The sequence below is a fragment of the Brachyhypopomus gauderio genome, chromosome 3, assembly GCF_052324685.1.
Source record: "Brachyhypopomus gauderio isolate BG-103 chromosome 3, BGAUD_0.2, whole genome shotgun sequence".
NCBI classification, from domain to species: domain Eukaryota; kingdom Metazoa; phylum Chordata; class Actinopteri; order Gymnotiformes; family Hypopomidae; genus Brachyhypopomus; species Brachyhypopomus gauderio.
In genome coordinates, this window is record NC_135213.1 from 20880262 (window position 1) to 20903387 (window position 23126).

At 45.6% G+C, this 23126-nt stretch overlaps 1 protein-coding gene across 1 annotated transcript; it reads right to left on the reverse strand.

The window, feature by feature from the left end:
* Positions 1-8642: 8642 nt before the first annotated feature.
* ptenb (phosphatase and tensin homolog B) lies at positions 8643-23040 on the reverse strand. The gene is made up of 9 exons (XM_077000235.1): positions 22050-23040; positions 16477-16561; positions 15679-15723; positions 15128-15171; positions 14798-15036; positions 14396-14537; positions 13158-13324; positions 12708-12932; positions 8643-12561 (listed from the first exon to the last, which is right to left on the reverse strand). Exons 1-9 carry the CDS (start codon positions 22126-22128, stop codon positions 12376-12378), a joined length of 1212 nt encoding a protein of 403 aa, XP_076856350.1. The 5' UTR covers positions 22129-23040; the 3' UTR covers positions 8643-12375.
* Positions 23041-23126: the final 86 nt, after the last annotated feature.

Genomic DNA, 23126 nt, shown 5'->3' on the forward strand with positions numbered 1-23126 from the left:
GTGTGTGTGTGTGTGTGTGTGTGTGTGTCATAATAAGACACAGGAGAAGAAAGGGAAGAAAGTGGCTATAGTATTTAGGGTGATGCTGACATGGATAAGGGAGCTATGGCAGTGCACAGCAGAGGCAGCTACGTGGAGTTTGGGAAAGTGGGTTAACCCTTAACTGGCCCCTCGGCTTGAACTGCAATCGACTGCACAGGCCTTACATTTACATTTAGGGCATTTAGCAGACGCTCTTATCCAGAGCGACTTACAAAGGGCTTCACATGCACCCATGCACATACACAAAACCACACACTCTCTTCCATGAACTCACTGAACACACTTTGTGTGTGTGTGTGTGTGTATGTGGTGTGTGCATGCAGCATCTGACCTTCCCCCACTTGCGAGCATGTGTGTGTGTGTGTGTGTGTATGTATATATGTGGGGTAGCCAATTAAATTTACACACGCAAATGTACAGACACACACACTCAAACATGCACAGATGTTCAAGCCATTCTAAAAGAAGACACCACCTGCAGATTTCTGCACTGATACCTCCGTCTGTGGTCTTCTGGTGTTTCTTCCCTGCCAGCAGAAAGCAGAGTGCCCCCACCTCCACCCCTCCTGTCTTGGCTGTTTGTTCTGCAATGTGCAGGAGGGGGAAGTGGACCCCCCTACCCCTCCTCCTCCTCCTCCTCCTCCTCCCTTCCCAAAGGACCCCTGCCATCCCAGGAGCATTGCTTTCTCACCCGCCCCCTCGCGCCCCCACCGGATATGACTTCCTTTGGGTCGTGGGCGTCTGCGGACCTGCCCCACCACGTCAGCAATGAACCCGCGCGCAGCTATCAAGCAGAGCAGTGAATGCAGGCGTCCTGTGGCCCCCCCTGCTCGGCCCAGCTGAGTGCACGAGGCGGGCCTGTGGTCGCAGCACGTCCTCTCTCCTTCTCACTACATTAATGCCTTTCAATGTCTGGAGTGCGGCAGACAGCAGCGGCCCAGCCTGACAGAGCGAACACGCGCCAACAGGGTTGTGTTATTTGGATGCGGCATTCGTCTGCAGACCTGTGGCTAAAGCTCCGCCTCCTGCCCTCCCTCCCAGACACGGGCCAATACAACACACTCCCTCAGGCGGGAGGCCCGCTCCACCGCTTCATAGGCCGCTTGATACGTGGATATTCGTTGCATTGTTGCAGAACTGAAAGGCTCCATATCGCCGGTTGCTAATGTGGGTTACCTGAACTCAGTCCAGTTTATTGTGCTAAAGGCTATTTAATCTGGGGCTTTTGCACCCTGGATAAACCCCTCTTTAACCCTTTCACAAACCCATGCACAGGCCTCTGATCCCCATTGACACCCTCACTTAGAGCAGCACAAGAGACACAGGATTTGGCTTTGAGATGCATGGTGGAATTTTTTGAAGCTACATTTGGGTAGTTGGGGCATTTAGCATTAAACAAAAGCTCTTTTTTATTGGACATTTTGGATGTAAACTGCTTCTCGTGTTTAGTTAATGTTACTAAATGTATAAATAGTTTCCACCGTCCCCACTTCATTTTTGAATTTCCGTGTGGTAGCATAAAATCTGTATGGCTCATTAACAAAACATCAGGGGACATCAAGCTTTTGGTGTCTGACATTTCAAAACAGCCATGCAACATCTCAAGTTGCACTTCAAACTGTGAGCAACATTCCTTAATTGCATAATGAAACTTGTGCAAATGACCACTTCTGTTTTGTTAATTGACCCTTGTAGGAGAACTTCGCTGGACATCAGGGAAAAGCACAAACCTACCGTGGATGGCAGAAGTCCCTGATTGTCTCACCAGCATCATTTGAATGCTAAAACACAGCCCCACTGTCTCCATAAGAGTCCAGGCATTCTCCTTTAGCATACAGTCGCTAGTACCTCTCGGAACGCACACATGGTCTCTCTTTCTATTTTTGCTGCACTTGCAGTGAACTTTGTGCCCCACACGTGGGCCGAGGGAATGGTGAGTATTGTCAGGGGACTGCTGGGAGTTCGTTGGGTTTGGAGTTCACTCGGCGTGACCTGCGTTCAGGGCATGTTGTCTCCGAGAGCCTCTGACCTACAGAACAGAGCTCTGCCCAAGCCCGGCCTACTGCCTGGCCAAGCCTGCATGAACATGCTTTGTTTTTCATTTGTGCATTTCTAGTCTTCTTTTATAGCAATAGATTTCTCCCGAATAAAAGAAAGAAGAATAAAAGTGTGTTGATGGCTATATTGACTCAGCATTGATGTTATGTGTGTGTGTGTTTGTGTATGTGTGTGTGTAAGTAAACCTAAAATGTTGGCGAATGGTATTGGATTTATGGACCAGTACCTAGCAGAGGTGTATCATCCAGGTTCAGAAAGTAAAAGTCCTCACCAGGATTTTGCTCAGGCTTCCTGGATTGTGTTGATTCCACAAATTTTACTTGGGTTGCACTAATTAGAAAATCTAGCAAGCTTGAGCAAAATCCTGGTGAGGACTTTTACTTTCTGAACCTGGATTATACACCTCTGGTACTAGTAGCTCTGGGTTCTTTGAGTCTGTGGCACTCCTGAATGTTGGCGGACCCTCCTCTTCTCCCTCCTCCTGACACCGAGCGGGCTCCCATCTCACGGCTTCCCCACGTCATGTTTTTTCACCTGCAGACGTCCTCCACAGCTGCCTCACCACATCACATTCGCACGGGCCCCGTCCGGCGACCTCCGGTAACACCGGGACGCTGAGAGAACAAGAGTGGCAGTGTTGGGGCTGTGGTCTCGCGGGGCAGGACCGGCACGCAACCGCACAGCCACGCGGAGGCCTGTGAGAACTAGCAGGGGGCCGGATCCCTCCTCCCCTGACACGCGGCCAAAGCAAACGAACAAAGTGAACAAGAAGAATGGCCCTGCGCACAGCTGGGCGGGATGAGCAAAGGGAAGGCCGAAGTCTCGCATAATGTCCCGTTCTGTGTCTCCAGATTTCACAAGCGCAGAAAAGCAGGGACCTTCCTTAAGTGTATAATGACTTTAACGGATGAGTCACGTTTAGGATCAACGGAGCGGCCTTGTCGACGCGCAGCGATCCTTTCTAATCAGTCAGCTTTGGCGTTTGGCACTGGGAACGCTTTCATGCAGGGCCCCTTTTTTCCAGTTATGTCTGCACACGGGCTTGTCATCGCCTGCGTGTCTCCTGGATGCAGTTCCGAGTCGAGCTTCGCCGATGAGATCGGACCGTCTGTAATATTAGGCTTTGCGTACAGCCTTCGTTGGCTTATGGTGTTTCTCACAAGCACCAGTACAACCAAAGGAAAACGCAATGCTTCAAATCTTGAATAATTAATTTAGCAAGGCAGGCCATCTCAGCCATGCTCCCGCACTGTGAGGTTAATGTCAGAGTGATTAATGGTATTGTAACTAAACGGACAGGGAACCAAATTTTAAAATGAAGCCCAGTGAGCGGTTTTGGTGTGTTCGCTTGCCATTGTCGAAGGTGAAACCAAAAATCTGCAATTACAGTCGATACTTGGGCAACATAGCAGCCTCCGCTGCTCCAGTTCCTCCGCTGCTCCAGGGTCCTCTGCTGTGTCCAGTTCCTCCGCTGCTCCAGGGTCCTCTGCTGTGTCCAGTTCCTCCGCTGCTCTAGGTTCCTCTGCTGTGTCCAGTTCCTCCGCTGCTCCAGTTCCTCCGCTGCTCCAGGGTCCTCTGCTGTGTCCAGTTCCTCCGCTGCTCCAGGTTCCTCTGCTGTGTCCAGTTCCTCCGCTGCTCCAGGTTCCTCTGCTGTGTCCAGTTCCTCCGCTGCTCCAGGGTCCTCTGCTGTGTCCAGTTCCTCCGCTGCTCCAGGTTCCTCTGCTGTGTCCAGTTCCTCCGCTGCTCTAGGTTCCTCTGCTGTGTCCAGTTCCTCCGCTGCTCCAGGTTCCTCTGCTGTGTCCAGTTCCTCCGCTGCTCCAGGTTCCTCTGCTGTGTCCAGTTTCTCCGCTGCTCCAGGTTCCTCTGCTGTGTCCAGTTCCTCCGCTGCTCCAGGGTCCTCTGCTGTGTCCAGTTCCTCCGCTGCTCCAGGTTCCTCTGCTGTGTCCAGTTCCTCCGCTGCTCCAGGTTCCTCCGCTGCTCCAGGTTCCTCCATTCTTCGTACCTCCCAGGACCGACCCAACGTTTGCTTTTTCTTCTTCTTTTTTTCTTCTGGTACTTGTTTAATTTCCACTTCCTGCTTTATTTCTGGCATAATCCAAATGCAAGCCAGCTGTGCAGTGAGGAGAGGGGTGAGCGTGCCGGGGTGGAGGCCGTAGAGAGAACCAGAGATGAGAGAAAACGCCTCCACCGCTATTCCAGACTGCACGCGGCTTCATTGTGGAGACGAGAGTGGGGCACCCATGCGGAGCACCGTGTTGTTCACTCTCATTGGGTTAAAGCTACCGCACTGTCTCCAGGCTTCAGACCACCCAGGGCACTAGTTAGCTCCCACCGTGTTAAGACATCAGGCTCTGAGGCCCAACCCAAGCTGGGTCAGAGGACCCGATCTTCCTGGACTCCAGTCAGCACCTGTGTCTTTGTCATTGCTGCAGCAATGTGAGGGGAGCTTTGGGTTTTATAGTGCCAAAGAGAAAGCTCATGCAATTGGCATGTCTGGGGATGTTTAAAGATCATGTTTGTTTAATTACAGTCATTGTCCTCTTGATGCATATCATGGTAGTTTGTTTATTGGTAGGCAATGAAATGCAATGGAAGAGTTTAAAATTTTAAGACAGAATCACTTTTCCCAACTGCTGCATATTTTTTTGGAATGCACTTAAGCACCATCGCTACTGGTTCCTCAGGACTAACTGGAACAAATGCCAAATAAATGTGGACCCAAAAGCAAAAGTGGAACTTCTATAAAGCAGGACTGTGGCTGGAGGCAGAGGCACCAGCTCAGGTACTCAACTACACATTTGCTCTCTTTTCTCTCTCTCTCTCTCTCTCTCTCTCTCTCTCTCATACACACACACACATCAGATTTTGAACCTTGCCAAGGCTTTGATCAAGATTGATGGTGACTGTGGAGAGACGGACAAAGCCAGCTAGTTTTATAACTTTATTTGTTCTTTATTCTCTATGCTGTCTTTTCCCAGCAAAGAGCGTAGCAGACCACGTTGAGGACAGAGTGCTCTTGTAGAGAGGTTTAAAGGCTGTGGACTCCCTATGGAAAGACTCAGCTTTATGTCTGAGGCCCCACTGGCCCCTATGCTGCCTTCCGATGAGGGAGGAAGAGATGGGGGAAGGCGGTCATCTCTGCAAGGTCAAAGGGTTCAGGACCTGGGGGTGAATCTTCAAAACACTGGGCCAGACAGAACATCTTTTTTTTCCCCCAGTGAGTCTCCAGGGACCCTAGGGACCATCTTCCATATATACTGGCTTGAGAGGAATTTGGTCCAAATGGCAGCTGTTGACCTCCAAGCAGTGGAACCTGTGGTACAGTGGACGGCCAGACTGACAGCCAGACACACAGTCACCATGGAAGAGTGCAGAGGACTCAAAGTAGCAGATAGTGACACAGCTGCAGCAGGGTGGAAACGGGTTGAAAAGTTCAAACAGCAATTTTTGTGCTATTAACTTCCTGACTAAAATATGTGTTAGGACAAACACACAAAAAACAAGACTAAAATGTTGTGTTTGCTTGAAAAAGCAAAATCATCTGTCCATGAGTCAACTTGATAAGATTTCTCAAAATAGGAAACATTGTTTAGAAATGGTCCAACAACAGTCCAAAGTCAACCATGCTGGGTGAGTTAAGGGCCACAGTGAGGTGTGCTACACGCCTGTGGCCTGGGTGCAAGCGTCTGCACTTGTTCAGATTCTGTGAGTGTCCTGTAGGACCTGCTCCTCATTCAGGGTCAATAACCCAATCACGGGCCTTCGTGCATTGTCTGGCGCTGACATGGACAATTGTGATATCGCACGTCATGCTACCGGCTCTGCTTGCACTGTGAGCGAGACTAATCAAGCCAGGATAATGATCTTGATCGACAGACCTGGAACGGCTGTTTAGCTGATCAACTTCGCCTCAACAACACAGGTGATTCAATAACGCCGGAGGGCGGTGGCCCACAGAGATCTGGCCCCCCGTGTTGTCGGTGGTCTTCCTAGCCAGGCTACTGGGGCACATAGATTCATGGGGAGGCACAGGCTACCTCGCTCACCTTCACAGTGATGTAAACCCACCACATTCTGTACTCTATCTAGCATAGTTAAGGGACATGTCAGTTACAGTAGCTTTCTCTTGTATACCTGAGCTGTTCTCTTGATTAATATCAGTCATGGCATGAGGAGTAAATGTAGAATGTAGAATGTGGGAGTTGTGGGTCTGAAGTTCTGGGCAGTATCTGCATTGATCTGGTAGGCCATATTTGTCTTCCTGTAATTCTAGAGTGGAATATGGTAGTTTCGGTGAACATGGAGGTGGTGTGATTCCCAAAGCTGATCCCAAACAACAATGGCTAGTTGGATGTGCATTGGTTTCAAGGAGGGAGTTCTAGGTGTAGGCCTTTCTCACGAATTCAGGTTCTTGCATAAATCTGTATTTTGTGGTGTCAACTAGCTGACACAGCCTTTTTTTTAAGAATCCAAATAGCCTTTTCTTTGACTTTTATTGAGCCTCCATTTTGGCTTAAACCTCCTGACTTTAAAGACGGATGTCAGAAACAAGAGCAAAGTCTGGAACCAAGAATCATAACTGTGTGCTGGAGTAATACAAATTGAAGCTTCTAACCAAGTAAAACCACTGTTCAGCCAATTGTTTCAACACTTACACTCACATAAAATGGTGGTCTGGACTCAAAACGTGCTATAATTATAAAATAATAAAACACATCTGCTCACATATGCCCATAAAACCTAACATCATCCTCAACCTTGCCCCATATTTAACTTTCTTTCTTTACAAACATTTTCAGCATATAGCAGTTCTCATAGAGCTCAGAACGTTAATATTAATTTCAGGAACAGATATATAATTCATGCAGCATAATTCAGTGGAAGGCTGCTACAAGTTGGGTAGGTATACAAACCTGAACACAACCCCTTTGTCCCGCGCGTTACTTCACAGGGCTTCAGTATGTGCGAGAGGTGCACACGCCAGTAACACCCCCACCCCCCGCTAAGTTGCGTTGGCAGCGATGCCGGTGATGACTCGGCATTGTTCTAGCCGCAGCCGGTAAGAAGAAAAGCCCACCTATCTGTCTCTCAGCAGCCCGCTCCGCTCCAACTACGGCTGCCCGAGGCCATTAAAGTGGGGCGACTGGCTTCCACCTCTCCTGTACACCGCCTGAGCCGCCCCACTTCGCTGTTCAAAAAAAGCTTAAGGTAAACACATACTGAAATGTAATCATGTTTTGTTGTTTTTTTCTTCTTCTTTCGATAACCACTAAAAAAAAAATGAGGGAAAAAAGTTATACCTGAGGGATTTCCGGAGCAATGACACGGATTTATAAGGAAGTCGAGATGTAAACAGGTCACTATGAATGTAGTTGTAACGTTTCTGTATGCGGGAAGACACTGTGATTAACGCAGTTTATACGAAGGTCTACTACGTATGTCTCACAGTGGTGCGCCTTAGGAAAGGCCCCGACTTACTTTTTTCTGTACTCAGTCTCGCTTGCTAGCCTTTAGGCAGCAGCCAGAGAGAGAGAAAGAAATCCGTTATGTGGGACTTCTCAGGAAATTGGTAAAGTGTACAGATCACTTGAATATTAGGCTACGCTGCTCCTCCCACACACACTTCCATGAAGATGATTGTATAACCAATAATAAAGTCTTAAACTAAACTGCTGACTAAGAGGGGTTCAAAGATTATTGGAAATCTGTGAAATTGCTCTGGTTCAATCAGAATAGTAGATAGGAAACTAGTGAATATCTCAAGTAAATCATGTGAATTGGTCTTTAAAGGGCCTAAGAGCAGACGGTACGGTTAACATGGTTTTGTGAGCATTTTTTTGTGAGCACCTCACTTTTCTTACGTTCCTCTTAAAAACATTCGGTGACCTCACCTGGCTTCTGTAGAATATAGTCGGCTTTGTAACATAATCTTTCATTAGATCCTGATGAGCTTTCTGTAGTTTCCGGTTACCTCCCAGACCCAGTCGCATCCATCAGAGACCATCACTGCCCTAAACGGATTTCTTGCAACGTAAGCGCAGCCCCGACGGTGTTTACTGGCAGCGGGGCAGGATGGTAAACCAGAGGACACGAACATATCCGCACGCGAGGCTCCGGTCACTCGTTCTCTTAAGACCTTCGAGTGAGAAAGTTGAAACATCTCTCAAGGGTTATTTTGATGGGAGAGAAAAAGCTGATTCCAAAGAGCTGCTTATTTATCAGGGGCTGTAAATATTTCTCGGTTCTGTCCGAATAATGTAAATTGTGCACAAGAGGGTTTTTCAGTAGAGTCAACAGACAAGGCGAACGTGAGGTCCGTCGCAAACGGCACAATTTTGGCATTAAAAGTATCACAAAGGACCTTTTTTTTTTAAGTACAATTGCTGGCAATTTGTGTTACAATGATCATTAACAGGCAAATTATCTGGAGACCACATCTAAAACTCCACAAGACAGAAAAAAAAGTATTCCCACATAACCCTGGAAATAATTGGGTCAGTGTAGACCCAATATCTGGAGCACTCAAAGAATTAAAACCAAGAGACAAGAATGAGACTTTATTGGTTTTGTGGAGTTTATAACACTAAGATAAAGGGCAGTTTACACATACAATTACAAACAAACATGTGATTTGTATGAGCATCATAATCTGTACATAACCTGTACAATATTTCATACATCGTTGGTTGTGTATTCTCAGTGCATAGCATTACACACAGAGCAACTGTTGCACATCACAAAATTATCTAAACAGGCTGAAATTGAATAAGGCCGTTTATCCTTTTTTTCCTGCAAATGATGGAAAAAGATAAGAGTTTACATTATGTCCGAGTCCAAAGGAAAAGAGGAAGGGGAAGATGAAACGCTGGAGGGGCCTAAACCCCAGTGGGCCCTCTGCAGTGGGGAAAGCCCGCATGATTTAGTGCACAGTACCACCCCGCCTGTCCACATGCATGACATGATGCGCGAAAACAGCTTTTGAAACAAGCACTCTTTTTCGGTACAGTAAACAAGAGGCACTTTGTGGCAACCACAGGCATCACAGCATATTGCACAAATCAGCTATAAACTAGGGACATGAAACTTACACACTGGCACCTTAAGATTATTATTTTTTTGATTATTAAAGCTGAAACTCAAATGTTTGATGCTGCCTGTGAGCTCCACACAAGGTTTTAACCTGTGCCACATATAGCAGAAGGCCTCCGCTGCGGTCCTCACCTCCCACCAGCCAAGCCCCAGGTTTGACCTGTTGCGACTCACCTACACACCAGAGCCTGCGGTGATCACAAGGTCCATAGACCTTGCTTACCTGGGTCAGGCATGCTGGGAGTTTGAACAGATCAAACACTTGTACGGGGTGGGCCTCCGTGAGGACTGGACTGAGAACCTCTGACAGAAAAGGATACTCAAGGTACTCCATTCATGGTGGTATTGTGTGTTAAGGTACTATGGCTAAACCGTCATGGGTGGGGCTACAGATGTCGTAGGGATGGCCTGTGACCCGATACAAGCTTATTAACAGTGATGCCCTTGAACAGATTTATACAATAAACTGTTGAACATCCAAACATAGTACAAGATATATTCAGGCAAGGGCCAGAGAATCGAAAACCTGCAGAGGGTTTTTAAACCAAAATGTACACGAATACTATCAGATTTACTTCCTTTTTATTCCTACTTTGAGGAAAGTACTATACGATTCTATGGGGGATGCATGGAAATCAGTATTAAGAGTATACCGAGTCACTTCATACCACCTTTATTCTCCTACATATTTAACTGCTTGCATGGCTTTTACCAAGGGGAATAACTAAACGGAGGTGAAAATACTGTGGACTGCTGACTGAAACCCTGCAAAAACCTGTAACAGTGCAAAAGTCTAGTACAATATGTTGCTCTATTATAGTAGCTTTAAATAAGTACTGTTAAAGTCAGTGCTTGGGCAGAATGGTAGAGTACAAAGCAAGAGCAGAGTAAGCATTGTCAACTTCAAGTAAGGCAAAGAATACCTCCCATAGACCCCACCTCCTGTCAAAGAATACCTCCGATAGACCCCGTCTTCTCTGGCAAAGAACACCTTCCTTAGGCCCGGCCTCTTCACAAAGAATACCTTCCATAGACCACACCTCCTCCTCCAAAAAAAAAAAAAAACTCACCCTCAACCTTAATTTTGGCAGGTTTTCAGTGATGTGATAAATTGTAAACTAAATCCTGTATGGTTCTATTTCCCTTTCTTGCATTGGCTAGTGTAGAACAGAATTACAGAAGGCAATCTCCTCTTCTAAAACCTTAGAAGCATGTTCTTTCAAAAGGAAGGCGAGATGTACGACACGTGCGGTGGGTCGGTGAGAAGAGTGAAGCCTCAATGTCAACAGCAGGAGAAAGGCAGCTTACTCACTACCCTCACAGAAGATTCTTGCCCAAGAGACTGAGTTTTTTTTTGTTTTTTTGGTCTGGCCCAAGATTCAACATGAGCCAGGTGTTAAAATTTGGCATGCTGAAAAAGAAAATTATACATTATTTAAATACTCATATATAGGGCTTTCATATGTCTGAAGCAAGCACAAGACGTTCTGTAAAATCTGTAGCTGCACTATTCTCATTCCATAAGGAATGAAACCTGTTCAAGAAAAAGGGGGGTGGGGTGTCTTAAGCTGTAAAGAATTCCAGCCAAAATATAACCCACACCAAAGTAGAGGAGTCTAGGGTTTGTGAGCATGCCATTTAGCAGTTAGAATGCATACAGAAGGATCACATACCTGGGCAGCTACACACGCTGCATGACAGGCACAGACTCTTGGCTCCAAATGTTGTTCATTGAGAGTTTGTAGTTTGGCAGTTTGTAAGCACCATTGTTAAAATTAAACAAATGATCCAGGTTTCATTAGACCACACAATAAGGCTACAAACAGATTTAAGAGCCAAAGATCTGAGGTCTGGCAAAAAAGGGGGTGGGGATAATGGGGAAAAAAACAAAGCAAAACCCAGGAACACATGGAAATAGTGTACAATATGGCCTCAACACTTAACTGTGGAAGTTCTGGTCTAGCTCAGAGGGGCACGGCTGTTAACCTCATTCTCAGCTCTCCTTCACACCCTAGATTGCACCACGTCATTCTCTGCACAGGCAGACCACAGACGCAGGGTGAAACCCCCAACGACCCCCTCACTGCACCTGTGGCGTCACCACGGTGCAGCCCAACACACAGGCTCCGGTGCAGTTGCTATACTGACCTCTATGCAATATGCATGCAAGAGGTAGTGCCACCGCCCGGCTGTGCAGAAGCCCACGCCCTGTACCACACTCTGCAGCTTGGTACAGCGCACACTTCATGAGCATGAAACATGAGCAGATATGTGGCCCAGAGTGCGCCCTTGGTGATGGCTGATTCAAATCAGAAAGCTTTATGAAGAGGGGAAAAAAAGTGTAACATAATTAACATCATGTGTACTAATTCCAATAGCATGCAAGCCTTTGTCAACTATGGTGTCAACGTTATTGCAACATTGGTTTCCCTGCGGTGGTATAAATTTTAATTACACGCCCAAAAAAAAAACAAACAAAACCAAAAAAAAAAAAAAAACCCCAGCACTGACAATGAACATGTTTAAACCCCCCCATCTCAATTAAAAGTCCTGAAGCATCATATAGAAAGAAATAATTACATCTGTAGTGAATATTAGCAATGATACCAGCAGACATTTGATACCAGCAAACCCATGAACACTGCACTGCGTTTTTTCTTTTTTTGGGGTTGGTTTGTGGGGGTGTGGCCTGTGAGCTGTGCATGAAGCTCTTCACAGTACATAAGACAGGAGGTGGGGCACTGGAAGCAGACACGCGGGGGACGACCGCTCACTCGAGCACTGGCCTTGCTTTCACCAGAAGCTGGACAAGATCATTTTCCCAGCAAACACTCCCCATACCTGATCTTTCATACCCTGACTGAACTTCCTTTTTGTATGAGGACACAAAAAGGTATTTACAGAATATTATTTTAGCCAGAACCCACCCACCCAAAGAGGAACGTGCCAATGCTTTGTAGATAAAATGGGCAAATAAAAAGGGAAAATTGGTCAGATTTTATATATATATATAGCGCCCCTAAAATGGAGGCATCACACATGACTGTCCCACCTCTGTACTCATTTAAGGAAGGAAAAAGAAAAATACAAAGAAGTACTTGCTTTCAGTTCATATTCAAGTTTTCTCCTTTTTACAACTCTGGTTTTGTATGGTTTCTTTTTTCTTCCAAAGGAGGGGGGGCATATTCAAACTTTTGTTATCTGCATGTGTTGATCATCATCTAGCTGTTCGTTTTCCGGATCCGAGTCCGTCGTGTCGGAATATCTGTAATAGTCAGGTTCATTGTCACTAACGTCCGGCGTTACGGATGCGGAAGCGCTGGCCTCAGAGTTGGATGGCTCCTCCACCGTTTTTGTAAAGTACAACTTCACCTAGGAGACACACACCAAATCAATAAATAAACAAACAAAGCATTAATGTTTAATAATCTGCAGTATTTATATTCCGATTCACAAATATTGCCATCTTGGAAACACTTCCAAGTTTGACATCTTTGTCACCTGGAGACTGAACTCACCTTGAAGTTTGGGGAAAATAATCTGTTGGCTTTATCTTTGTTGGCTTTGTCCAGGTCATTCTTGGTTAAAACCAGGATTTGGTAACCCTTGTCATTCTCCCCCCTCTCTGTGCTCGGGATCCCGTCCAGGTCCTTCAGCAAGCTCCCGTTTTCAACCTTGTCCGCCGAGCTCTCCTCCACTCCAGGGATGAAGAAGGTGTTCACCCAGAAGTGAAACATCTTGTCCTGGTTAGAAGATACCACATGGAAGGAGAATGGTGCAACAGCTTTTAAACATGAATAATTAAAATAAAGAGTTTTCAGGGCCTTCATACTAGTCTCATAGCTTAAATGTGGCCGGTGGGGGGTGGGGGCTGTCTGTGGTACTGGGCCACAGTAATGCACGAGTGCTCTGGTGCAGTGAGGTGCGAGCACACAGGCGAGGATCACGCTCCTTTATGTGACCCGTACCTTCTTCATCATCTTGTTCTGTTTGTGGAAGAACTCCACTTTGATGTCTCCACACACAGGCAGCGGCTGCGGAAACTCAAACACCATGTACTTGTCCTCCCGCCGTGTGTGTGCTGGGTTAGACGTGTGGATCTTCACCTTCAGCTGGTACACCACAAACTGGGGATCTGCAAGGGAGAGAGTTCATCATCCATCACTTATCCCTGCCCACCATCTCGCACGCAGGATACAGCACTAGTCAAAGAGGACTATTCAGCACAACCTATACTGCCTACCTGCCCAGGGAAAAACAGTACCAACTCTACAGATCTAATTGGAAACAGCTGATTCTACAGTAACAACTGATTAATCTAGAAGTGAAAATGACAAACCTGATGTGAAGTTTAGTTTTTGCCAGTTCAATTTCCTGAGCACACGGCGCACCTCCCGACTGCTTTTAGCGGCATTTAGAGTAAACGGATTACATACTGCCCCTCAGTCCCTTTACGCAGTATATAAACACAGACCTCATCAAGCTATCAAAATATGTTTGCCCCTGTCTGGTGAAGGATAACAATTATAGGACAATCTGACCATTCATCAAAATGGCTCACACGATACTGCTCAGAAGGGCCGAACGCCAAACAGAACAGGCGAAAAGGGATAGTGATGATGGCTACTAACTGAAGCATTTATTTAAAAATCAAAATGTTGCACACTGTCCCCAAGTGAAGGACGGGGGACCATGGAAGTAAACGAGGAAGCCGTCCCAGCGCGGCCGCTCTTCCTAAGCGGTCGAGAGCAGGCCGGGCAGGAATAACGCAGAGACTGTGTGAATGTGTGAAGACCAGCCTGACAGCAGGAGTGAAAGTCTCATTCTGCACTGAAACAGGCGACTGCTGCACAGGCGTGTACACACACACGCGCCCTACGCAAGCGTGGCAGTGAGTCACAACAGAACAGCCGTCCTGACAAACCGCATGCTATTCAAACGCCCTTAAGGATGATGGCGGCACATGCGGGACAGGAAGTTGGATGAACACAGACGCATGCACCTTAGTCAATACTACAGCAAACCACAAGGGGAAGAAAAAAACAAGGTCACCGTCATACTTGTGAAATCTGGCAAAAACATGCAAGATTATCAAAGATACAGAGAGTTATGGACAAAGGGTGGAGGATAAGCAGACAGAAGATCAACACAGATGGTGGGTAACCAGTTAAGAGGTCCAGGTGGGGGTTCTGGAGTGCACACTTACTGCAGGTCCCTCCACTGAACATGGGCACCGTCTCAAACACCATCTTGTGAAAGAGCAGAGCCACTGGTTTGTACTCCAGCTGGTTCTTCAGAAGGAAGCTGTAGTAGTAGACGTATCGCCTCTGGCTGGGAATAGTCACTCCCTGTAAAAACAGCCAATGAACAGTCGGCTTGGTTACGTGTGCGGCAACAAAACTCATCTGGAGCTCAGTTTGCTGCACCAGCCCATGATCCCAGACGGGCACAGCAAAGCACTCCGAGTGTACCAACAGCACCACACTGCTGGACCTTATGCTTCAAGGCCTTGCCGCTTCAAGCGGGCAAATCCACAATCTTGCGCTGAAAACACAGAGCCCCTCCTGCGTCCCAGTCCAGCGCCCTCCAAGACACGGTGTGCATTTACCTTCTTGTCTCTGGTCCTGACCTCCCCGTAGAAGTCCAGGGCCTCTTGTGCTTTTTTGAACTTGCCCCGGTGCAGCAAGTACGCGCAGATCATGACGCCCGTCCGCCCCTTGCCGGCTTTACAGTGAATGGCAGCCACATGATTGTCATTCTCACTGAGCCACTTGTCCAGGTCTTCACAGAAAGGTTTGATCAGCTCCAGCTGGGGAGGATTATGGTCTTCGAACGGGTATTGTGCAACTGAAGGACACAGAGGGGGAAAAAGGTCAGTAAGTGTGACCGCGCCGAAGGCCTGCTGCACGGGTGACACCGCAGGACAAGAGCTCCTTACCTCTGCAATTAAATTTGGCAGCATCATAATGTCTCTCTGCACATCTGAAAGGATGAAAGAAAAAGAAAGATGGCGCGTGAAAAAAAGGGGACACCGTGTGAGAAAATGGACAGGTTCTGAATTAGGTAATACACGTCACGGCTGTCAAGGCTGATGGTACTTGCCTAATTCAAACAAGTTTGATTACAAATTCCCTTAGTGTCAAGGTATTTAGACAACAGACTGTGTCCTGAACTTGGTGGGGCCTTATCGGGTAAAAAACTTAATTCAGCCTGAAAGGATCTCAGGGACTGTTTACAAACAGGCAGTTCATGGTTAAGGTCAGACCAGAGATAAGAGTACAGTATTGAAATGGGAGGGAAGGCACAGGAACACCGAGTGACCCTCTCAGTCTCAAAGTACCACAACTTGACAACAAAAAATAAACATGAACTCTGCATAAATACAGCTCACATATGAAATACATAATCACACACACATTTTAAGAAAATGTTCTCAAAACAGCTATAAAATAAATAAAAATGAGGTCACGTGACTTAACATATACTTACAGATTATATATCTTGTAATGATTTTTATGTTTTGAGTCCAGAAACCTACAGAGAAAACACAACAATTACTTTTCCAGAAGCAAACGATGTTGATTTTGGTTATGCATTTCTCTCTCTCTCTGCCCCACTAATTGTACCCCAAACCACTGCTTGATACGAGTGTGGCCATCAGCTCTCAGCAGACCATTACAACACTCGCACTGCAGCAGAAAGCCAACCATCTCAGGCCATTTTGGTCAAATGCCTTCAAGTCCATGTCATTCCTACACCATGATAACTATGGATGGTCGGGTGGGGGAGGTTAAATTTTACTGCATGCCTAATGCAGGGTTTTGCTTCTGGAACACGTTACTGCACAAACACCATTATTAAACCTAAACCCACGCGGTCTCCGAGGTGCGCCTGGGCCCCTCTGCTGGGCACGGCCGCCTTCGCTCATATCCAGACCAACCCAAGACTGCCCAACGCAGCCGCGCCACTAACTGACCTCGGGCTTTCGGCAGTAAGGTCAGGTTTTTTGCAGACAACTGACAGGGTTGAGTCCCTGATTTGTGCTGCCTGGCCATTCCGCAAAGGGGAGATCAGACTGGATGAACTCATCCACACCAATTGAACAGTAGAGGTCCGGCTTTAAAACCACCAGTATGGTCGTATCTTATCTGTGCCCTAAAAGGTCTTACAGGCCAACGTTGATCTTTTATAGAGAAATGAATGAATGAGAGAAATAAGCTTAAGATCAGAGTGGAAAATTTAACTCCATATGAGCCTCTGTCCAAGAAGTCAGTGAAGTGCACTTACCGTACAACATCGTCTATGTTGTTTCTGTAGACCCCCTCAAGTCTCTCAGCAGGAAAGCCCATAGCAATTATGTTGGGATAAATATCTGTGCTGTAGAATTAAGGAACCCCAGTTATGTCGCTCTTGGAAGGTTGACAGTGGCATGGCCAACTCCCCCGCCATCAGACTCTGTAAAAGAACTGCACATCCTGCACAACCTGGTGGCTAGTTTTCCATAAAAAAAAAAAAAGAGAAAAGAAAACTCAGGAATTATGAGTTATGAATATATTTCAGGTCCAGAGAACTACAGAAGTCTGATCTGAGGGGTATGGCACAGATCACGCCACCAGTTTTAAGGCCCAAGGAGAACCAGACGCGCAAACGTCAGGCCAATTCGAGCTGCTCGTCCAACGTGGCATTCGGCGTTTGTCACGCGGCAAGAAGCCGGAGAACAGGCTCCTGGGTAATACAGAACAGATGGGCTTCTCCGCGCCAGGCTGGCCCTCGGACCTCTAACCCACAGGGCCACGCAGGGGCCCGCGCCTGGCCCAGAACAGCCTGCCTCCCACGACTCTCTTGAGCACTGTAGGGGCTCATCGGTCCAGCCCGAGTCGGCTGCCTCTGCACACGGCCCCCTCTGCCGGAGCGACACCGTCCCAAGAAGTTCAGGAAGAGCCGTGCGAGGAGACGGGAGCAGTCAGCCGCGTCCCACACGCCTGCAGCCGCCACGCGGGCCGCCCTCCAGACAGGAGAACATCCGTCGGCCACAGGGAAGCAAACACAGTGAGGTGGGACCGCCTGCCTCCACATCCAGCCTTTATTCTGCTTCGCTGCCATAGTCCTGTCAGCATCATTTGCTCCACTGAAATCTGCTGTCAAAATATTCCCTATCTAGACATGCATTGTTGCTACTGATGATTTTTGCCCATGCAAAAATTACATGAAAAAAAGAAGCACAGCTCTCACTAACAAATAATTTTTTCCTCTGGAATTTTGCCATAAACCTAAAATGTTTACATAACTGCAATTATGTTTGTCCAGTACATATTGTTAGCATCATGACAGATCTGTGCAGGGTACTATTAATACAGTTCCCTGGTATCCGACAGAACACTTTCCTTTCCTGACCAAACATATAACAAAGCACGAATGACAACTGAGCAATTTGTCATCATAAATCCTACTATAAATAAATATTAACCAGGGTTTGGCAAATGTCAAGCATGTTAAAAACATTTGAAAACATTTAGGCTTGATGCTGTCAAAAGTATTAATCCACCCATAACTACCTGCTATCAGGTTTAAATCAGACAGGGCATACTGGATCATGGCCTCTGCTCAGCTACCAAATTACAGAAACGTCAATTTGCACACTTCACAAATTATGGGTTTCATCAAATCCCTATATTTGCCAACAGTCTTCATTAGAAGAATTAACACATGAAAAATAACTTGCAACCATGTGGTGTAACCTGGTGAGAGTCCACGTTTCATGAACTTTGAATATTAAACAGTCCACACTTACGGACAACATTCCCACATGCTCAAGTTTTATCTTGGTTGTGTAGTCAAAGTTATTTTTAAATCCTACATTTTTTCCACTTTCTCTACCCACCATCCACCTAGCATGCCTATGCAGACTTGTGTGTGAAGACCAGTCCTCGATGTTACCATAATAACGGCTGCACAACACTAATCGTCTATGCGGAAGTCACGCAAAATGTTGAAACAACGCATCCTGAGGATCAAGGCTTACTACAACACCATATGGTCTCGTTTGCTGCCGATATTACGTGCATGTGCAAGGGAGGCATTTTACACTGGTACGCCAACAAAGAGAGAGGATATCGGAATGCACTCGAACTGCAAGCATAGCTTTATTTACACTGCTATCCCCTTCTATCAGAGGAGCACCGCTCTGTAAAGAAAGTAAAAACCAAGAACAAGCCTGCAAGCATGCCACTGCCACTGCCACTACGAAAGTCAAATCTAAAAGGCATCAATGTCAACGCAACTTGGGCTTCGCGTAATGTCTATCAGATCACACGGAGAGCTGCCAACGGGAGTCTGAGTGATCCTGCTACACAAGGACCACAAATGGAGATGTGAGGGGAGAAAAAAGAGCAGTATGCACTGTAAAGCCGTTCTTTCATACTGTCCAACAACGGCAGAGTAACTCAATATTGTGCACCTCACCAACCTAATTCGTTTCTAGAAGCCCTGCCCCCCACCACTTTATATTTCTTTTTATATTTCATGGACAATTAACAGCTCAAAACTTCATTTAAGAAAGATTAATCAACATGCACTGCATTATATTTAACGGGAATATTGGATTATTAAGTCCGTTTCAGGCCGTAAACGGCATCATCATCTGTTAGCAGATACTGGCTGATTCATTCAGTACTGACCACTTCCGATATTAGATGCACATGACAGCTTGTAATTGCACATGGAAAAGTACCTTTTCACAGAGGTCCAACACCTACATGTCTACAGGTCTAACACAAACACAAAGCTGGTCTTGGTCAAAACGCCATGTTCCAGTTAGTGTTACATTTGCCAACAGGAACAAGGGGGATAACAAAACATGGAACAGCAGCCCCAATCTAGTCAGAACATCAGCTCCACCTAAAGACAGACTCGCTGTGGGGAAACTCAAAATTCTGTTAATGCTTTATTAAACTTCTGCCTTTAAACATGCAAGAGGGTTAGGGTGAGGTTCACCGTTAACATTACCACTACCGCAACCACCAAGTATACCATCTTGACTGCAAAAATGTCACTGAGAAAATTCAGCCACATTCAATTTAATTATGGATCGCAGTGATGCCTCAGCAATGATGATCTAGTTCAGTCACGTGTTCAACACCCTTAACATCAATGGATCAAAGTTTCAATAAATGTAAAACAAAGCCAACATTTAGAGATGGATAGAAGATTAAGATTACAACTTTGCTTCCCTTTTAACTATGCCTACCAAAAGCCTTACAATGTTTATTAACGCTTTACTGAACGCTCCTTAGATTTTTAGAACTACAGTTAATCAAACACTAATTGAATATAGGATAGTGGTATCTGTATTTGGGAGGGAAATTACCACACTAGTGATATTACACAGGACTGCAATCAGGCAGAGAGATAAAAACATAATTGCAAGGCATTACTCATCAGATCAGTAGGAAACAGTTCACAGAAACTGCACTGGTGAATCTCTGTCCTACTAGGCTCTCTTACAAAGAACACACACGTGCAGTGCGACAACACACCCATGGCTTCACGGGCCGTGTCTGTACACAGATACACTTCACCTTTTGTGGTAGATAAAGAGGCGGTTCAACCAACCACACCAAACCTGTGAACGTGGATTGTCCCTTAATAGACGTACATTCATGATACGCAAATTGTTTGTGCCTGTGGCGGCTACCAGCTCTGTTCACAGTAACAATAAGACTACAGTTTGTGCCAAAATGAGTATCCATGTATTTTTCGTACTTTAGGCCTTGAAATTATAGCAGCATTTAATATTAATAAAAAGTTTATATCTGTTTGCAAGTTAAATAAACAAATACAAGATTGAATTTACAAACAGTAACTGCCTGCCTACCAGAATGCACAAAATATCAAGGTAGAAGGTAATTTTTTTTTTTTATAAAAATCAAGCAATAGCCTACTTCATTATACAGAGAACAACTGAAATTCAATTTTAAAAAGGTCAACAGGTCAAGTCACATGTGCAGCTCAAAAAGAAAACAATCCTAAACTAACATTACTGCCTTTAGGTTCAGTAAGGCAATGTATTAGTCTATACAAACGCTGCAGCCTTTGCATTGAGTAGTGCTATGTGGTATTCTAGTTTTCCTATACAAGACGCATTACTAGCAGTACATGATAAATTGTATCTAACTTTGCAGATCTTTAATTTGCATTCCCCCTAAACACAAATGAAATGGACAATACAAAGATCCATGCACTTACCAAAAATACAAACCGATTCTAGACAGTAATTCACCCAACTAACTAGTTTGTAGAAACAGCTTTCCAATGACAACTGGAATGGAACGGGTGTGATAAACTACCATGTGAAGGAAATAAAAAGAATGACCACAAACAACACATTCTAATTCATGAAAATTAAGAAGCACAGTCACAACTGCCTTAAAGAGGCTAAATTAAACATAAAATGAACTGACTGTGACAAATTGAAAGCTAATGCAGAAAATGGCATTAATTCATTGGATATTGTCACTCAGTTTTAAAGTGCAACTAGACACAGCAACATCAGAAAATGCAGGCAAAAGCGTCAACAGCAACACTCATGTCCATGTCCTGCAACATTCAGCAGGGGACTGCCTGGACAGAAAAGCCAATCTCTACAGAGACATTCACTTGCAGTATCTAGCAATGCTAATATAATGACAGGGATGACAAACATGTACGGGTAAGCACTGTTAATATTTAAAGGCAAATATTAATTAAAAAATAAACACCTTTTAGCAGAAATGTATCAGCAAATAATGGCACTATGTCTAGAATGTCCGTGTAAAGCCATAAACTCTTCCGGTGAGGTATTCAAATAAAGCTAAACAGCTATTCAAAAGAACATGCCTTCACACACCAAACTCTCAATATTGCAATAATCTGAGGTAATTAACATGAATCATGTGTAAATACATTTTTATATTAGTCTTAAGCGTAGGAAATACTCCTGATCCAAACACCAAAATGCATCACTTCACTAGGTATGTATTGGGTTTGTGCAGAACAAATCTTTAACTGGAAATTGAGTACAAGGATTTGTTACACATTCCTGATCATTTAAAGCGCATCTTAACATCAGCCATTTTCTGCCAGCAGCTGATGCAATGGTCCTTTGTGTAGCACTGATTGTGAATTTAATCTTGCGTTATGTAGGCCAGTAGATCCTCCGCGCGTCGCATAAGACGGATCTTTTGTTTCAATCCAAGATTATCTAAACATTAGCTGTAATTCTATTCTCTAGAACTCCGACACCAAACAACTCAATTACGTCGATAGCCACACATAACAGCAAGTTGACTGGGCGAACAATGACAGGATATCTAGCTGGTACCTTGCAATCGTACAAGAGATCGCTCAATGACGCTGCTGACAGTCAGGTCTGCTCAGACCAGTACTGATGTAGCTAGCCAGCCAACATTAGCCTGCAATCTGGCACAGGTTAAAATGGCTTTGTGTAAATACACAAGCCCTGAAAGTCCAATCTTTCAGTGATCAAACTATTCACCAGCGAAACAATGCCACGGGATACTTTTAATTTGTAAAATGCAATACATCTAGACATGGTGTCACGCCACTAGCTAGCTGGGCACTAAATCTTCGCTGACAGGTTGACAATGTCAATGGCAATACTTTTAGCGCAGGGACAACACAAATGAATTAACCCGTTAACTGTCTAGTTATTACGCCTCCATTGTTGATGTTGCACTGGCCTAGGACGGCTAACTGAACATTCAGGAGTGGAGACAAGCAGTTGGCCATTACCTCATAGTTAGCTAGTTATATATTTACAAAAGACAAAATAAATCCATGGGCATGCCGTATAAAGAGGATACAGGTCAAGTCCAAGTCGAACCCATCTTCTTGGTATCTCCTTTTGTTTCGGCTGACCATCTTCTGTATGATAGTAGCCATAGCTGTAAAAGGAGTCTTTATAGTTTTTAAAGTAAGCGAGAGTATTTTTGCCTCTGAATGAAATGCCGTCGCCAATCGCCGTCAGTACACTCTCGTCAGGTTTGGCGCTGCTCTGGATGCGCTAGCTCACCTGCTAGCTCGCTAGCGCCCGTGTGGCGTCTGCGTCTGCTGCGCGGTCATAAAGAAGAGGGCCTCGCTCCGCTCCGCCAAAGCAGGCCCGGCTCCCAAAATCCCAACGAACCACAAGAAATCCTCCAAGTGAAGAGATAGACGATCCTCCACGTCTCGCAGAGCAATATTTCTAAAGCACGCCAAGTCTCTGATTCTGCCGCAGTCGCCGTGATTGTGCCGAAAAGGCGGAGAGGATCCTCTCCGACGTCTCCAAACCAGAATGCGAGTAGTGACGGACACACTCGTCCCGTGCGCGCGCGTCGCTAGCCGCTGTCTGCGAGGCTCTAACGAACTGCTAGCCGGACAGCTAGCGAGCTAGCAAGGCATGTACATCTTTAAAAATAAACGGCAACAAATTTCTACCATCCACGTCGTTAGTAGTCCGATACATAAAGAGAAATTTGACAGCCTCCACCATACTATTAAACTAACTCGGCGATGAGAGCTAACGACGGAGCTCTGCGTAGACCGATCCAGTCTAGCCCCCTTCCTTTAACTCGATTTTCCGCTGCTAAACTCTCCAGCTAAACTCCACTGCTAAACTTCCATCATGGCTTCCCATAAAAAGGTTACGTTCAGGCAAATCGTGTTCCGCCAAAGAAAATAGTTCCCAAGAAGCGAACCGTCGATAAAAAATTGTTCAAGCAAATTGTCTGCTGCATTGATTGTTTTGTAAATTGACAGCGATCTATTTTGAAACACAGACTCTTCTTGTCTTTCGGGGTCTTAAACATGTATTTTTCAACAGTGGCGGAGGAACACATGCATTATGCATTCGAACTCATTTTTGTTCCAGGGTCACGTGTCTGCTGAAACGAGATAAGTGT